A 19,161-nucleotide genomic window follows, 5' to 3' on the forward strand; every position below is an offset into this window, starting at 1 on the left:
GTGTTGGGATAAATTGGGGGAAAACACTCCCTGGAAATGTCATCGGGGAACTACAATAGAACACAAACCTGCAAGCATTAATATAAACACAGTCACTTTCGATATTGTCACCACCGACTGAACAACAGCAATAAGGAGAGAGGAAGAGAGACAGAAAACAAACCTTATCGAACAAGTGGCGAAGGTTATCTGGTGTTGTGTCGGTTTTTTTTTCTGTGGTTGTGTTTCCTTGTTTCGCTCTATTTCCCTATTTTTAGGTCGGAGCAGTTCTAGGCTTAGACGTGCTCCGTATACGGCTCGGCGGGGGTTTTTCATGCACGATTAAGTGTGGAATAAATGGAGAGAGAGAGAGAGAGAGAGAGAGAAATAAAAGGAAACAGTACAAAACAACCAAAGCTAGTCTACTAACGGCTTGTGGCCTTTTAGACGGCTTCCGGTAAGGTAAACCGTCCGGTAGGCTACCGATGGCCACTACGGTCGCTGCGATAAGCTATGAATTGCGATTGATTTTAGTGCTTATCGAAGTGACCACCACACCACCGTGTGGTCCGGGGCAAGCCCGTGTTGATCGAATCAGTTAAGGCACGCACAGTGGTTTGTAAAAGGAATTGTCGGAGGAATAAATTTGTGACCGATTTTCAAATTCCCGTAAATCGTTGATATGCATCAGAAGCTGAATTCATTTAAAAAAGCCTTAACTATAATCCCATCGAGTAGTATTCGAACGAGTTCATTGTTGGAATTAAGTTGTTCTGCCCACACCATGTAAACCTTTTTTTCAATATTCCCCTCCCCGACGCTTGATGGAGGCGCCTGGTGGTTTGTGTAAAAAACGTGTTTTTATTCCCACTTGCACTCGGCAGAGCGAAAGTTGTTCCGTAGAAAAGTGCATGGAATTGAAAATGTTTGTCGGTTACGTTCGATTTCCGATGGCAATGCTTCCGATGGTAGTGCTTTGTTTTGTGCCGGCAAGCGTTGTTGAGGGACATTTTATGTAAGCGTTCAGCATGGTTTGTGCTCCGTGAGCGGTATTGGAAATGGTTGGCCTTTGTATCTTTTAAATTTGCTCTTAATAAGTGTACTTCAATGCTTTTTAAGTAAACTAAAAAATGAATAAAAAATACAATTATAAATTATTGTATGTTAACAAATAGCAGCACAACCTAAAAACAAAATAAATAAACGGTCCCTATTACTAAATGGGAAAACAGCAAACAACGCAGCGGAAACTCTCCCCTTCCTGTGTTTTAATTGTAAACAAGCTTGCCCTGTATCGCTAAGCCTTGGCGGCTTTATTCTTGTGCAACCGTGTGTTCCCCATTCAACCGGGCTCCGGAGACAAATGCACCTAAATTCGGTGCACAATGTACGTCAGTGGTAGGTGGGTAGGGTCTGCCGTGCAGCAAAAGGCACCCTTCTTTCCGGCAGCCATTGTGCATATACTGCCAAAGGCTGGTTCATGAAGTGGTAGGACATTCTCACCATGTCCATATGTTATTTCTGTAGCTGTGGGCTTTTTAGTGTTTTTTTTTGTCGTATTTTGTTCACTTTCTCGCATTGCTGTTGCTGTTGTTGATTATGATTGCTGAAAGCACTGTGAAACAGTACTGTGTTCTGTAGTTTTGCTACACCTGTAATAGTGTGGTAGACACGGCAGCAGCAGTAGCAGCAGCACATCACGACCGAGCGACGGTGAATACGGTTTCTGCTCTACCCTTTCTTTTCGGGCGTTTCGGATTTCCTTTTACCTTTTGGCATGACGGTTTGTATTCTGATTTGTTTTCCCATCCCCCGAACGAAAGGGTTGTCATCGTAGGGTAGCGAGAGCAGGGTTCGGGGGTTCTTTTGTCCTGTGTCAAGGGCATGGCACACGGTATTGCGCTTCGTTGGGTGTGCAACCGACCGGAACCGAACTGAGAGTGGTTCGGGGTTCGGTTTGGAAAAATGAGACGCTTTTTCGTGTCCTAGCATAGAACCGAACCGGTAGAAAGCCGGTATCGGACACGTAAGCAAGTGGCAAGTGGTTGGTTCACCACCATTATCGATGATGAAATATTGTACAAATATATGGAAGCATGTGTGTGTGTGTGTGGTGGAATTGGAAAGGGGAAAAGCACTCACATAATCGACTAAGCTAATGAGCGGAGCGAAAGAAACTAACCAGTTTGCAAGCCAGTTGGAATGGAAGTAATTTAATTAGTGAATAATTTATCACAGTCTGAGTGAGCAGTAGTGAAGCAATCAATTTAAATTAGTAAAAAATGGAAATTCTCAGAACCAAAACCTCTGGGGGGAGGTCTGAAATTATAAGTCAGAGCTCGTGCAATAACAACCGCTTCGTCCAACTAAATCAAAGCAGCAGCAGCCGCACAACAGTCTACAAAGTTTGCTGAAGAACATTTCGATCAGGCTTAACAGGGAAAGTTGTTACAAATCCTCTTAAACGGATCATTTGCGAACAGTTTCTAAGAGAGACTCGCTCGTGGGAATCGCTTCAAAAATGTGAATGTAATTGACTGTGTACCGTGTGCTTACTGAAGTATGGCTGAGATTTATTCGTTCGCCGCAGGCAGGACAGTGCAATGTAATGGTTCCGTGCTGTAATTGATTCATAAAATTGACAGATAAAATCTCTAGACAACATAGAGTGAGGCGGGAACCATTCCACCATATTGATGCTGTTTTATGTGTCAGGTGCAGGCTGGGTGAGCACGTGCCCTGGAAAAACCGCAAATCTCGGAAATACATCCCCTCGAAGGATTCGCCATATCACTGACAACGGGGTGGTGGGTGTTTTGGTTGGTGATCTGCTTACCTTTTCGCTTTCCGACGCTCGCCCCATCAAATCCCTTCGCCAACCGAACAAGTACCGAACATTATTGGCCAATACTAAGACGTGCCTTTTGCTTCTTGTGGCGTATGTTTCGATAACGATCCACGGATCAGGCTCGTGCGGTTCGTGAGTTTGCACGAACGGTTGGGAGAATAGGGGATGTGAAATTGAATTTAGCTCGCTTGCACTGCTCCGCCGGCGTGTTGTTTTTGCGGTACGGTACAGCAACAGAAAGCAAACAGAAAGCGTAAGGTTACAGATTATGTTACACGCTGCACGAATCAATCATTAGTATCAATATGGGGGGGAAGTTGTTATTCAATGCCATAGTTTGGGGGTTGAAGTGTTTTCTATCGATTGAGTTTTGCAATCGTATAAGCGTAAAAGAAACTGCAGGATTTACAGGATGACTGAAGCAGTTTTAGAAATCGATTAAACATGAATTAAAGCTTGTTTTTTAGTACGAACGGATATTTGAGGTAAAGTTTGGGTTTATTATCTCCATTGTCTCCATTGTCGACTTTATTTAGCCATTTATTTTAAGCTCTGATGAAGCCCACTTCAACCCACTCGAAAAAAGCCAAATTAACTCTCCCGAAGTTCCTCCAAGATGCCTAATGCGGCAACCTAAATCCTTTTTGCTGCCAAATTAAACTCATTGATATTCATCATCACGGCTGTCGAATCCGTCGTATCATCGCCGGTACCAGCCCGTTCTCTACGTCAAGGCGTTAATTAAGCAACCCGTTGCTGCCCTCTCGAACGCACCATTTACACTTTTGAACGAATCTATAAGCCCAGCGCCACACGATCCCGGTACCCTTTTCTAGGCCTCCCACCGGGCTTACATCGTGTGAATCAACCGATCCGCTTCCGGTGCGGGTTTGTCTCGTTTTGCGCTAGGTCGCGTTAATGGATCTCGTCGTCTCCGTGTCTCATCATCGTCATCATCATCATCGATAGCTTGAACGGATTATGATTGTTTTGGGGCAAATAAAGCGCACGCCGGTCCTCTGTACGTGCGCTTCATCAAGCGTCGTTAACCCTTTGTATTAGTCGCAGACCGTCCATTGACCCGTGGATAAGTCTCCAAAGTGAGTCACCCAAGTGTAGTGGGAAAAGGATAATTTCAAAGTTTAGAACTTGTTTTTTTGTGGCACCCCTGCTATCTGCCAGTTGTCTTGACAAGTCATTGAATTGAGCGGTGTTTAGAAGCCAAACGGAACCGCCTTGCGGCGACCGAGCTCACCAAAACTATCCACACACACACACACACCCCGACCGGTGTGAGGAAATTAGTAGTTTGAAAGTTTAATCATTTAATGAATATTAAATCGGCCACACTCGGGCGGCCGCCGCTCATGATGTCTTGATGACATCACTTATGTACGAACCCGCTCCAAGCTTACCGAGGGTGCGATCAGCATGATCATCCCCTTTTCTTGGAATGGTGTGTGAAATTGTTCTCCGAAAGCTTTGAGACATAGGCACACACACACACACAGACGTACAAAATGTTGGCATTTTTGTCTGGCAGCGATAGACACCCAGCGGGGCCTTCGAAAGCTTCATTGAACCACGGCTGAAGACATTCACGAAATGGTTCAAATATTGAAATAGGTTGTGCTATCCACCTTAAGGGGATTTGCCAGAGCTCGCATTGGGTAATCCTTTCCCACCGTTTCGTACGACATTGGCATGTTGGTAGAGGGAGTGGAATATTTGGTAACGGATGCCATTTTGTATGGTGAAAAAATGAAGCAAGGTTGGGTTTGGTTCAAAAATGGCCCATTGGAGTGAGTGTTGATTAAATTTTGCGCGATAGAATATTCAACATTTACTTTGTTTATAGCGAGACATCGCTTCTTTGTAATGCATTCTAACAGCGGCAAGTGCTTCATCGGCCAAAATGTTTACCCATTCTTTCGTCGTGGTTAAACGTTGATTAATTTCCTTTCCCCTTTTGTCTGGGGGACAATAAGTCCCTGACAGTCGTGCCGCCAAACCAGCCCGCGCAGAGCAATAACATTAGCACATTAAACTGATCTGTCTCCCGTGGCTGAAAGTAAATGGTCCCTGTGGGGTGGTTGTTTGTGCGGGGAATGGCATGCATTGCGTGCAGTACCCAAGAAAGCAATCAGTTTTCCCCGGTGCAAAATAACTCTGACGCGTTTGTTTTGGGCAGTCGGATGCAGGCAGAGGCAACGGTTGATGCTACCAGTTACGTTTTGGTTTTGTATCCTGATTTTTTCCTTCATTTTTATTTATTTTTTATTATTTTTCTTATAAATTGAGAAATCTCTTAGACGGAGCTCTTCATTTTCGTTGTTTTAGTAATTCGATCGTAACGCCCTCTACCGGCATTGAGCGATATTATTAAAAAGATACAGATTGTAAAATATGCTAGACCATTAACGATCGCTCGATTGGAATTATGACTTCTTTGAGAGACCTTTCCCATTCCGCCCAATAAAAACTAGATCCGATTAACTTAAATTTGTGCTTTGTCAAGCTTATGATAGTCTGTAAATGTGTAACCGGTATTATCATCCGAAACCTCCTGGAAAGGCTAAAAGGGATGACGATGTATAAACAAAACTTTTGGTACCCCATCATAAAAATACGGAACCTCACCCAGTGCTTGGGTGGTAGCGGAATAATTTATGATTTAAACCATTAGTTAATGGGTCACCCTGGTCTAAACTTTGCGCCTCCATTCACCCAGCATTCCCTACAAAGCAGCCCAACAGTCACAGTGAGGGTAAAGGGGATTTCTGCTAGCTAATTTTCTGCTGCGCTGCTGAAAATGGTTACCCTGTTGGGTGCTACCCGATGAAACTAAAAATTCAACTTGCCAAAGTGTGTGTGTGCGCGTATGTGTGCGTGCGAAGGAGCGCAGGCATAAGCAGGAGGAAAAAGGTTAAGCCAACGAAGCAGGCATGAAGAGCGGCAGGCTGGATCAAGCCGACCCGTAGGGAGGTAAAGAAGGTAAGGCTATAAATATTTATTACGACACAAATTACTTTCCAAAAACCAGTCACGGGCACGGGTCGGTGTGTCGTGGGCGTGCCGGGATTGTTGGGTTTCTCGGTAGCCTCACCTGCTTCGGGTGCCATCGGTGGGTGTGATGTGAGTAAATCTTGCTTCACACATCCGCCGTCCGACGAGGCGCCGGCAGTCGGAAAGGAATTATAGATGAAGCAAATGGTTGCGCATCGAAACGAGCGGCTCCTGTGAAGCTGTGTTCTTTATTAGGAAATGTGGCTTTTTTAAGGAACTATGACGGGTGTGTTGGTTGGATGCTGTTGTTGCCATTAAGAAGTTTGGTTTTCTTTTTCTTACTCCTGTTTGACAAAACCAATCGGTGGTTGTGGTGTGTGTGTGTGTGTGATTTTGCTCCCTCACCGACCATATCGACGTATGATGAACTGGCCCGATACGCGACAGCATGAAGTTGCTTATCTACGGCTGCGGAGAGGTTGAGGTAGTGTACATGTGTTATGTTATGCCAGTCGCGGCCTTGTTATCGCAGTCAGGAAGAAAATTAAGTTACCCGAGCTGTCAGTCACAAACATACACAGAAAACGCGCGTGGAAAACGTGAAACTGCCAAAGCAGGAAATGAAATGCAAACATTGTGTTTTTCCCTTGTTTTCGCTGGGAATGGGGGGACTGCTGCCCGAGTCGAATGATATGTGTTGTGTTGTTCCGCTCATTAGTGTGCAGAAGTGAAGAAATGTTATTTTTTTGTGTTTTTTGTGTGTGTTTGTGTGTTTTTGGTGTTTCCGGGCGAGCAATTTCTTGAGTGATGACTTCTTGAGTTTCTCGCTTGGGGATTAGTATTTTGTAACGAAGTGCCCCTTCGGGGGGAATTTGAAGAACAGGATCATGTTTAATGCAGCTTGTTTATGAATGGAACATTGCCATATCAGCGGGTTTTTTTATTGTAAGATTGAAAGTGGCACTCAAACAAAATACAACAGTGCAAATAATGGGAAGCAGATGGAAAAGATCATTTAATTTCTTGCTTGAATCATATCAAAAATGTTTCTGGCTCAGTTTGGATGAAAGAATATTATTAGGGAATTGGGATCACCAAGACCTTGAGACATAAACACACTGTCAACTATTCCTTGAACTTGTTGTTCAGTAACTCATCTGTGTATCGAATGAATGAATGCTAAAGTACCTCTTGCTGATTACCAAATCCAATACACTCTCTTCATTTCCAGCACAGAACAAAAAGCCATCCAAAAAAGCAATGAACATTCATATCCTCCATCCTCTCTGATTGACCCTGATAAAGCTGTCAATAATAGTTCAGTCAAAACATTGATTAAACGCCCGGCTTTCATCGCAACAATGTTATTATCGTAAATACCCAGTATGGTGTGAGCCGTACCCGTATCGACGCATTGTGGTTATTCGATGAAACCGATATACCAGCCAAACCAAACATTACGCCGCCGGCGGTGGCAGTGTCCGTTGGCAGCACCGAGATGCCAGCACGGTCGGGCGGTACCACACGGGTTCGATCGTGCGGGCTCGTCTCTTCCGCGCATGGATCTGATATCCAATTATGTTCTAATTAATTTGCAGCAAATGTCTCCTGCCGCGTAACAACCGCTCAAACGACGAGCACGACGTTGGCAGCGATGGCCTGGGATGTGAAAATGAAGCAAACAAACGCTGCTCTGGGACGGGCACTGGGGGCACTGGGCAACGGGTTGCATGCTTACAGTTCTCAGGCCGGTGAATGGCGATTTATGCACACTTCTGCCAACCGACGGGTGGTTCTCAGCAGGTCGATGAAAATCAATTTCGCCTTTCTTCTCGATCGTTCCAATGGTGCGCAGTGCTTTCGTGAAGGATGAAGGGTTGGCAGTGAAAAGATGCATATGCAAAAGGGATGTAGCCGGAAGTATAAAAGTAAAACCATCTTGTTGCAGCCTGTCTGCACAGCAGGTGCATCTGCAGCGGGTGCAAGATTGCAGGCGTTGATCTCTTGCAAGGAGTGCGGAGAATGAAATTAGAACCCCGGCGAAGTGGGTCTTATTTCAGACGGAATTGGTTCTTTATCAAGTTTATTGTACTGTTGAATTTGAAGAATACTTCATGGTTTGGCTGTAAATGTTGCAATGAATAATACTTTTTTTATTATTTACAACATAGTACTCTGTAGCTTTTAAACCTTCTAAAAATACTAAGCATATTTACCCAAGGATTTATGCCATAATTTTATGGGAAAACTTGTCCAAAGTGTTTAATGTGACTTTTCTCTGTCGCCTAACTGCCTTAAGCCATTGCTTAAAATAGGTCAAACAGTTTCCAGCCAGCAAAAAAAAACCGGACGGTGGTAGAGAAACGGGGCAAAAGATATGGCATGATTATTAATCTCATTACGCCCAGCAGAGGTCACTTTTTCGTCGGTTCTGTTGATTTATGCGTTTCACCCGAGCGACAACTTCAAGAAAGCAGCACAGCTCTTGCAATATTGTTGCGCCTTCGCTTTCCTAATCCATTTGGCTCGAGCTGCGGCAAGCTAGCCTCGGGCAGGGACAGGGCCTGAGTCTGGTCTTGGGATTGGGGAGGGTTCTTGTTTGCTTGGATGCTGTAAAACAAAACCCAGCAAGGAATGGTTTTGCGACGTTGCGATGTGAACGGGAGAGAAATTATTCTACGGCAAAGTGCGGCCAAACACTGTCGACGTTGGCCAGCGTTAGCTTAATTTAGTGCGTTTTTGTGCGTTCCATTTTACAGTGTCTTAATTTCACGTTTGGGGTTTTTGTTTATGCACACTCTAAATAGATAATGAAATTAAATGGAAAGCTCTTGGGTACGGTTGTCGAGATTGGAGTGGATTCATTATTAGTTCAAGTTAATGTTAATTAGAGAGTTAATTAAGTAATTGGAGATGAATGTAATGGTTGAATTTAAAGGTGCATTTTATACGAATTTAGTTTATCAAAGTTTAAAAGAACCCACCTAAGTTTCCACCATGATTTACCAGATGCTATAATATGCTATAAAATGTTTAGTACATATGCTGACAAAAACTGTCGGTTCGTTTTTGGCAATGACATTGAAAATCTTACCAAGCAACACTTTCTCACCGGTGCATTAGCAATTGTTAGCCCACCATGCTACATATCCTTCCCCGCAAGGAACATGACTTGAGGTTTTTTTTTTTCGAATCACTTTCTGTTGGCATAAGGCTTTTGCGACGTTTTGCTTTTTCACCTTAGCACTACATGTGATCGTGCGGATTATATACCTTTTTTTTACGCAATACTGCATTGGCAACCCGTACCACAGCCACCGGGAGAGGAAATTTACAATTCTAGTGACAATATTAGCCTTGCGTCTTTGTGTACGCTATTTGCTTCTGTCCACAGGTGAGCTTCACCCAAACCAGCTGTTGATATACGCTGAAGACGCTGATAGAGAATGATGACGATGGGGAGTAAAAGAACAGCAACAATGCAGTCAGAAAGACTCTGCAGTATCTTACCCCACGATGCCAAAGCAAAACAATAGATATAAACATTGGGCCATAAATATGCGGCCCATGATTAAGCAAAATGGCATGGTGGAGAGAGGATAGAGGCAAAAAGAACGGGGAGTAGAAGAATGCTCAAGCTAAACTAACAATACCAATAGGCAACACGAACGGTGCACATGTTGCGCGTTGGGCGATTCACACCGCGCAGAACGGCGCTACTGAGAGACGCGTGCGTGGCCGTACACGGTGGGGTAGCAACAGCATCATGGCCGGTAGGTCCCAACGCGAACAGCGAGTCAGCGTAATCGTCCCCGGTCGGTAGATGGAAAACCGAAACGACAAACCAACGGGGTTTGGCCAACGTATCGCACACTCTTTCTCTACTCTTGAGGATGATTAATTGTACGGCTTTTAGTTGTATGAGGTGGCTTTTCTTCCATTCTGCTACCATGGTCAAACCGGTTGATGGTGCACCGTCCCGTAGGCTTACCATTATTGTGGTGGATGTTGGTTGGCGTGCAGTGGGCACACTGTTATGTTTTTTTTTGCTCTGCCTTCGTCGGCATTCTCGCTTTGTCAATACCGGTAGATCAGCTGGCAGCCGGTCGGCGTGGGGAAGTGTGAAAGCTAGCGAATGAAGAAAAATTGTTCCACGTACTTATGACGGTTGTGGCTGTGGGTGGTTACGGTCGGACAGTGGTGGGATAAAAAATGGCGTTAGTAAACCTGAAACCAGCACCATAAAACAGTTTAAGCCCGGGCTGGAGTTGGGACGATGAGTTAGAAGGAGAAGAGAAGAGGAAAAGCAAACAGTGTCGACTAAACGATTAGAGTCGAGGTGGGAAATGGTGCGTGGGTGAGGAAAGGCAGGATTAAATTAGGAAAAGAAAGCCATCCAATCTTGGGTCAGCTACACACGCGCGTGGGACGAGTTTTTATGGGATGAAAAAAATAAGTATTGTTTGTGGCGTTGCACGCTCTTTGTTATTATTTGTATTGCAATACCGTGGGCGAGAGGTAGAAGTAGATTAGGTTAATTTTATTTAAATTCAGCGTGAAATAATTAATCTACTTAGGTAGTTTCTGAAATGTAACTTAGCTAATTCAATTGCTATAATTTTCAATTAATTTGCTATAATTGTTATAACATATTTATATCATCCGGTGATTGTTCAAATAAAAATGATTAAATGAGCACTTTAACTGTGCTTGTAAGACCATATGGCGCAACTATTTCTCTCCCCAGCAACCACAAATGACAGGACGATGATAGTTTTTTTTGGTATCACCAAAAAACAACTATCAGGCAAATTACATCCACCTCGTTTGACACCGGCAAAATAATGTTCGTGCTTGTGGTGCGGAAATATTTTGTAGCATATGTTTTTTTCCCTCTCATTCAAGCTAAAGTTCCATTCCCCGGCCAGCAGTGCTAGTGGGAGGCGTTTGGAACCTTTTCCGCCCGATTTTACTGTACAGTGCATACATGCAAACATCCGATTTGTGGCTAAAGCTAACAGGAACCATAACAATCTCATCAGCATCCTCCCGCCGTCATCATCATCATCATCATTCACATCAACCGGCGCATTGGTTTGATCATCAGCAAATGTTGTCATCCATTTCTATGGAAACTAGAGTGGGAATATACGGAAACCCAAGAGCAAACAATAGAGTGACGGTGAGCTTTCACTGCACGGAAGAGAGTGGAAGGATGAAACTTTTCAGCCGCAACAGCACAAACATCCGATGTGAAGTTTAGTGAAAATTATTTTTTCCGCTTCCCTCTTTTGTACCCGCTTTCACGACCATATGCCTTTGAGCTTGTAGGTGTTTGTGGATGAAGATATCATCATCATCAGTGTAGCAATTTGCATCCGTGAGTGGTGCTGTAAGGCATCGTGTAAGCAAAAAAAAGAAGCAGAATCAGAACCTTATGACGGGTTGAGCTGAAGTGATTTATTTTCTGCCCCATTTCAGTGTTCGATGGTGATCTTGAGCAGAAGTGGGCGGGCTGAGGAGCGAGAAAAACCTCACGAAACTTCCGGTCGTTGCACATTTTCGTTTGGTGTAGTGGTGTAGCACATTAATTCACTTGATCGCTGCACGAGCCCGTTGCTTGCTTATGGTGACTGTTTGATGCATTTTCACCAGTATATGTGCTTCGTTACACCTTCTTGTGGGTGATTTGATACTTTCTCGAAAGTTGTGCAGCTGATGTATCACAGTGAGAGTGAATTGATTACTTTGGAAGAAGAAGAAAAAATGGAGCAAACATTTGATGACTTTTTTACCAAATGATCTTGAAACCGGTTGACATACAATGTTCCTTAAACTTTCGTTTTAAAAAGGTGTATTTTCCTTTCACAATGACTATTTAATTGACTTTTCGTAGTCTGCTTCCAATTACGACTGAAAACGTTAAAATTGGATTGACGTTACTGTGCTCTTTCATTCTGCCTAACGAATGCACCAAATCGAAGGTACAAACGACGACGAACGGTCAAGTGGTCCGACGCAATCCCGGAAAGGTTTCAGCCTGCGTGAAAGGTTTGGCCGACCCCGGGCTAAGTGTTGACTGATTGCGTCCTTGACCCCTAGAGCACCCAGCTTGAAGCAACTTCTGCATCATTACGCCTGATGAAGGGGCGACTATGAAGCGTCTTTCTTAAGAAAAGCAACCAACGATGGAGCAAATTTTTGGAATAATTTGTGGTTTTTGTGCAGAAACTGTCTGCCGTTTCCCAGTTACAGTTTCGGTGAAGTCGGTGGGGTTTTCGCCGTTTTTGGGTTGGTGAACATATAATTGAAGGAATTGGGTAGAAGGGCATTAGTGCAGTTGAGTTTTTCCGATGTGCTTTTCTGCAGCACGATGTTCTATTTGAGGTATTTTGTAAGATTCAATGGTGATTCCATGGAAAAGAGGATTCTCTCTTTGCATATGATTTTCCATAAAACTGCGTTTGGCGATGCATTTCAGGATTTTGGGGAATTTTGCAGGAGTCATTTCAATTCAAAAGTAATTTCTATACTTGAGGCCTCGTACAACTTAACAACATGCCCGTCAAAAGTTCAAGCCCCGACCGTGCGTAGGACTTGACTACCCTGCTGTGGTAATAAATAAGTCACTGAAAGCCTAGCCCATTAGTGGTACAGGCAGGCCTTGACCGACAACGGTTGTCGGTCCAGAAAGAAGAAAAATATCTATACTCATGCGATTTACAATTTGTGACTTTGGTATCATGTATTTAATCACATTACTCAGACAGTTTTCGTAACAAACACAGTACAAAAAAACAAAAAAACAACATTTCCTCGTGAATCCATCTTTAGTTCCTCACACAAAATTGATTCTGGTAGGCGAAACGCTTCATCCGCTACTAGCGCCACCTATTGTACAGTAGCGACACTAACAGCATGCTATAAAACGCTTCAGTGTTCAACCACCACACAGGCAAATACGGAACCGATGTGCCACTGCTCTTTCATATACAAATCTAATTTTATTTATGAAATAATCATTATAATATAAAACATTTATGATTATTTATACACAAAAACTACTGACTCAAAATGGCAACAATAAAAAAACTCAACCATGAGGATGTAATTGACCTACTTGAATTAAAGCCTCACCGGCTTCTCCTTCCCACCGGCAATAAGCAACACGTGGCAGCAATCAAAAACGCGCAAGCTTTCACCGCCCATTAGCGTTATTGGAAGTTATCAGATGTGCTATTAATCAACATCAAAGCGAAGGTTTAAATAATTCATCATCCGATTTCCGGAATTTGTGAAGTTGTTTGCACGTGAGGTCCCGATTTCGGACGATGTTCGGCGCACTGCACGAACAAATAATTGATATTTTCCGCGTAATTAAGGCTGACACATGCTGCCTGCGAGAGTGTGCGGGATGTACGCGAGCGGATTTACTTCCGTACCGTGGGATAAGTTGAATAAAGCCATTTCAATAGTGCTTATCGTTTTGTACATGCTACTTAATCAATTACAGTTTTTTTTTGCTTTTTCTTCTTCTCTTTTTTAGCGTTGCCTTCATGTCCGGCAATGAATCCGGTGCGAAGCAATCTGCATAGCCGCTTTTACTACATCGCACCAGAACAGTTGGGCGCTACCCTCGTCCCACCGATGTCCGTTCGTGGCCCGTTCGTCCGTCGTTGCGGTTCGGCCATTGCATCGGGCTCGGTCTGAGGTCGGGTGCACCGACTTTCCCCGCGGCAACCATTAACGGTGGAGCGACGGCCGAGGGGCGGAGGCGCAGGCTCGCCTCGGAGCCGGGCAGATCAAAGGCACAGTCCCTCCGGGCGGCGAAGATGGCGAAGCACCATCGCATCCCGACGCTGGCAGAAAACATCAACCGGTCGCCGCGGCTAAGCTACCTCGCCTCCCACTCGCAGTCGGCCTCGTTCATGAGCGAGGGCGGCGAAATCACGGAGCTGATGGCGCTGGACGAGTCGGAAAATCTGCTGCACGATCGGACCGCCTCGGTGCAGGTGATCAGTGGCAGCGGTGGCGCGCTCTGCGGCAGTTATGGCAGCAGCTACGCCAGCGGAACGCTTGCGGGGCCGCTTACGCCGGGCGGACGGATGCTGGTGGGTGGTAACGTCGTGGCGGCGGCCACTGCAATCAACGGGGGCGGTGGTGTGAATGCCGGCGGCATCAGTCCGGGTGTGGGCAGCTACGGCGAGGGCAGCGAGCGGTTGGAGGAGCTCGGCATCCCTTTCAACGAGCAGCTGATGTACGGTGCGGTCGGCGGTAAGCTGCTAACGGGCTCGCCGACGGTAACGATCCTGGAGATGGCGGGCGGCGGTGGACATGCGGCACTGAGGCAGAAAAACTTTAAGCGCAAGTCGACGGCAACTGCCGCGATGGTGGCGTCGGGTGAGCAGACGTCCTTGAATGCGATCGGTAAGTGTGCGATCGGGGCAGGAGGAAGAAGTGTTCCCGTCAGCGTGTGTTGAGATTTCCGCTCAATTCCATTCACTCCGGGTGGTTTGGGGCGGTGTAGCATACACACGAACAGGTGTAGTAGTACCCGGGATTACGAACCGTATTAAAGTGGGGCAATTTTCCGGCTCCCTGCAAACGCCAACGAGCGAAATAACGAACCGTTAGGTAGAGATTGTGTTGTTCGTTTGCTACCGTTTGGCCCTTGCACCAGGGCGAGTGGCTGGTGTAAAGTCTAGCGTGGAATGCAATCGAGTGTATGAATGGAAATCACTAGCCGAAAATTGGAAAGTCCCTAAAAGTGGAGAGGAATTCTAGCTGTAGCATGCAATCGATGCAATCGCAGGAAGCAGGAACCGAAGCATAGCATTCGGTACGTTTGAGCTGAGTTTGTTCGTTGCCTTCCAGGAGGACTCTCTTTTAGGGGCTCTTGCGAGGTACGAGGGCCAAAGATTATTTGATTTAAATAACACAGTTTGTTGAACGCTTTAAATGGAGTGCCATTTTAACGAGGAAGCTAAAATAATGAAGTACTTTGGTTTAAGAAGCTCGTGAAATGGTTTCCCATAACTGATCCATAAAAATACTAACAATTTTATGGGAAGCTCTACGGTGCGCTATAAACATTAAATGTTTTTAAAAACAGTTCGCTTGTTGTTGAAAAGAAATCATTTTTAAAAATATTTTAAAGTCTCTTTGGTACTGATTTTGCTGAAATGTTTGATTATTTATTTCCGTTAAATATCTCTTGGAGAGTAATCCAGTAATAATTCAAATTGTCTGACTCTCTGTGTACAAATACGTCAAGCAGCAGCAGCAGCAGCAGCAGCCAAATCAATCGATTTGAATAAATCTTTCAATTCTTCCAACCTTTGTGGACAGGCTGGCATCCAAATAACTGGAGGAAGAGGTGCAAAAGTTTTCCGGTCACGCTATCAAGTTGAAATTGAAAGTAAACAAACACCGACACCCTCTTCGGGATGCTGGTGTATGAACGACCCATCAAAAGGCATTTTTATTTTGGCTATTCCAACTCGAGCCAGCCGGCAAAACCCCTGACCGAGCTGGAGCTGGAAGTTAGCATAACAAAAAGATGGAATGGAGCAAAAATAGATAACGGCTTGCCGAACAAGTTCGGAATATGAAACGCAAACAAAATTGGGCGAGATTCCGTTCCAATTTTGCTGGAACGGGGAGTGCAATACAATTTTGTTTCATTTTGTTTGGAGATGTCTTTAGGAATTGAAAGAAAAAAAGACAATGAAGCAGTTAATGGCTCACACTTCCAACCATGTAGTTGTAATGGTACATTCTGAACGAATAATTTCTGAACGTTACATCTTCTTAATGAATCTTCGCCCAGCATGAAGCGCTCAGTAAACTTTCCAGCCAACAACACAACCTCCGCCCGTCTCCTAAGTGCAATGTAAAATATTTAATACCATCCGATCCTACCAGTCTTATAGTCTGGATATCTCTTAATAAATAACGGCAACGCAACAGTCGACGCAATGTCCCAAAAGGCAGTACGGATTGTCTAATCGTACGTCGTGGTTCTCGCTTTTCTCTCTCTTTCACCTTTTACATTGTTCGTGCCATCGTGTCGTCGCTGTGGGACCTGTTGCTTCCTGTCTCGCCACCGTCATCAACGTCATCAACGTTCGATTGGCAGGGCTGCAACTATCGGTGGACCGGGGTGGACCGCAGGAGTGGGGCGAAGCGACCCGCAGCTACGTTAAAGCCCAGCGGCGTCATGCCGGACGAGCGACCTTCCAGGGCCAGGTGTACAACTTCCTCGAGCGTCCGGCCGGCTACAAGTGCATTGTGTATCACATCTCTGTGTAAGTATGCCCGAACATTCACAAACTAACAAAAAAAAGACACACACACACACACATTCCCATTCCACCGAACAGACCAATACCACCACGGATGCAGAAGGACAGAAGGTTTTATTTTCATTTCGTAACAAAAAACAAATGCACACGGAATGATGATGTTGTACATGTACATACATGCGCGCATCGAATGTGTTCGACCCTCCGGATCGAAAAAAGGACCCTAATGCTTTGTTCCCTTTATGGGTAGCGAACGGTTTACACAGGACCCGTATCGTTTTCAATTGCACTTCCCCCCCCCCCCCCCCTTCCCGCTGGATCATAGGGGAAAACGAATTGTAATTGTAGGAGAGAACGAGCAAGCAAGCGAGTGTCCTTTGCCCCCCTGAAACGGTGTTCGGTGTGCATTTTATCGATTGATTTAAATATTTACAGAAAATCCAACTCCTCACACACACACACACAATCACACAAGGGTGGGTGTATGGAGCCGTACTACATTTGTTGTATGAAATGTGTGCATGTGTGTGGGGATAAACCACCGACAGCAGAAGGAAAAGTTATCAAACCAGTTCCATCGAGTCGGTTCTTTTTGGTTCGGTTGACTGGATTCGTCGATGTGTGTTTGTGTGGAAAAACGGATGAAACTTTCAATGCCCCCTGGTGCATTTGAATGTCAATTGTATGCGTATGCGTATCAATTCATGGAAAAGCGTCCAACCGTACGCTCGGCATGATCGTGGAGCAGTAATTGCTGTGTGTTCCAGACTATCGGGTCTCGGGTGCATTCTGAGCGTGCCTGAGCGCAGAGCAACCAGTTGAATCCGAAGTACCGAATGCAAGCGTTTCATTGCAGACCTACACATGCACATGTTGCGCTTAATTACTGGCCAGCTTTGCTGGGAAGACTAACGTTTGCAAACGCCAATGACCTCGATATTGGCACACGGTGAAGGCCAAGTGCAACTGGTTGGCAATTGGGGATGCGAAGTGTATCGTGTCGATGCTGCAGTATAAGCAACGTACGACATGTAGAAATGCAAACGACATGTTGTGTTTCAGCACAAATTGAGCGTTATTTCGAAGATCATTCCCCAAAAAATCTATAGACATATTTATTGCTTTACGACAACAATTTAAGTGTGAAGTGCTTGGAAAAGGCTTGAATTTTCCAGTGTACCATTGCCTATATCATATCCTCTTAATTGTTGCTACATTTAATGGATTTTATATAAACAATTATTTTATGACACACGTTTCCTGATGTCTTTCCGGTGGCTTAGAAGGAATCAAAACAAACTTCCTTCCCCCCCCCCCCCCCCACACCATGCTGTCATCAGCCATGTGCTTTTCAAGCATCAAACTCAATGAACATAAAACAGGGAAAATCCATTAATCACAACCACCCTTGACACGTTGGCGGTGGTCTGTCTGGCGTATTACTGCCCAAACCAAAAACCTGACCTCATTCATGATCGTCTCCCAACGGCACTCAGACTCGATGACGCATTAGAATGCATAGGTGAAAATCATTAACGGTTCACCCGGTCCACCACAAACAATGCAATAAAGAAGAAAAAAAAAACGACAGGTGTGTACTCGATCGCCACATTTGCTCAATAAGAGTTATGTTTGGGGTACGTGTGCGTGTGCTTGTGGTTGTATGCATTACTCCATCACACCACCAGAACCATGGAAATATGGTTTTCTTTGATCCTTTTCCCCCCTGCTAGATAAAATGAAAGAGAAAGAGAATAAGAAAGAAGGGAAGCAGAAAACATCACATCACGGAAAAGCAAAACACAAACGATTCCGTGTCCGGCTTTTCACCGGCTACGGAAATGTATCCTGTTTCGGTTTCCGGCACTCGGGGCGCGTTGTTTTTTTTCTCTCTCTCTCCCTCTGTTTTAGAGGCCGGGAAATGAGGGTGGTTTCAGGACCCCGTTCGTGTTTGCCGTGACGGTCCTGGAGCTATCAAAAAGGAAACGTACAACAGCAGGAGAAAAAGGTGGTGGCCCAGTAATTGGGTCACATGGATATGAATAATTGTCACGCCAACGCGTCGGTCCCTTTCCCTAAACCCCTCCTCCATCACCCACACCCCCTCCAGAAAAGCTGCTCTAGAAATGGCAACCAAAATGCGGGCAGGAAAAACTTTTGGCGCCGGGGTTTTTCTTTCTCGTTTGTTTTTTTGCGTTTTTTTATGATTGCCACCCCACACTCCCACTCATGTTTCATGTTTCTTATCACCTGGTCTTTGTGCTTAGCGAGCGGAATGGTTTATGCTGCGGGAAATGGGATGTCTCGTAATGTGTGTGTGTGGTGGTCATAAAACAGCAAACGACATCAACGCTTGTTTGTCGCGCAGGTGACTAGTTTTTTTTTCGACCGGGTTGTGTATTAGAATAAACATTGTGCTAGGGTGAGAATTTATGAGAGAGAAAGAGAGAGAAAGAGAGAGAGAGAGAGAGAGAGAGAGAGAGAGAGAGAGAGAGAGAGAGAGAGAGAAAGAAAAACTGTTTCAATTTCTGTGGATGGAGAATGTTGGTAAACTTTCAGCTAGAATTAACATCTGGTTCAGTTAATTGCTTTATTCTGGTGCAATTTTTCCTTGCTGTTTGTCTTCAAGGTTTTTACAATGGTTCAGTTGGCCATTAGTCAGAAGCCAACTACATTGTAACAAACATCAAACAGCGTTTAAACACAACGTTTACATTGCCCCACAAATGAATCCCCATTTTCCGTGCAGCACGCGTGAACACACATTTCTCATTTTAAGCCATTGTCAGCAGGATTATGGTTATGGTTTGCTTTTTACATTGCTTCACCTTTACCCTTGTTTCATTATCCATGCAAGATTTATATGTTTGATCAATAATGCTTCCCTTTCGTCACGGGGAACATATTTCCCCTCCCCGGCTTTGTGTGCTGAAAATGATGTTAAGCGAGAGGGAAGCGAAAGCTTTTCTTTTGGCGGAGTGCGAAAACAAAACAAAAAGCAACCTCGATGCCTCTCGATACCAT

The 19,161-nt window shown here is 44.8% G+C and overlaps 1 protein-coding gene across 1 annotated transcript in view; it reads left to right on the top strand.

Annotated features, from left to right (window-relative positions):
• The window catches only part of LOC133393299 (uncharacterized), a 45,430-nt gene extending 29,286 nt beyond the window's left edge, over positions 1–16,144 (top strand). Inside the window, exons 3-4 of the mRNA XM_061657661.1 lie at positions 13,380–14,260; positions 15,972–16,144. Coding sequence (XP_061513645.1) covers positions 13,666–14,260; positions 15,972–16,144 — 768 coding nt within the window. The 5' untranslated portion in view covers positions 13,380–13,665. The remainder of the gene's footprint in view (positions 1–13,379; positions 14,261–15,971) is intronic.
• The last annotated feature ends 3,017 nt before the right edge of the window (positions 16,145–19,161 follow it).

This window comes from Anopheles gambiae, chromosome 3 (assembly GCF_943734735.2).
Source record: "Anopheles gambiae chromosome 3, idAnoGambNW_F1_1, whole genome shotgun sequence".
In the NCBI taxonomy this organism is placed as follows: domain Eukaryota; kingdom Metazoa; phylum Arthropoda; class Insecta; order Diptera; family Culicidae; genus Anopheles; species Anopheles gambiae.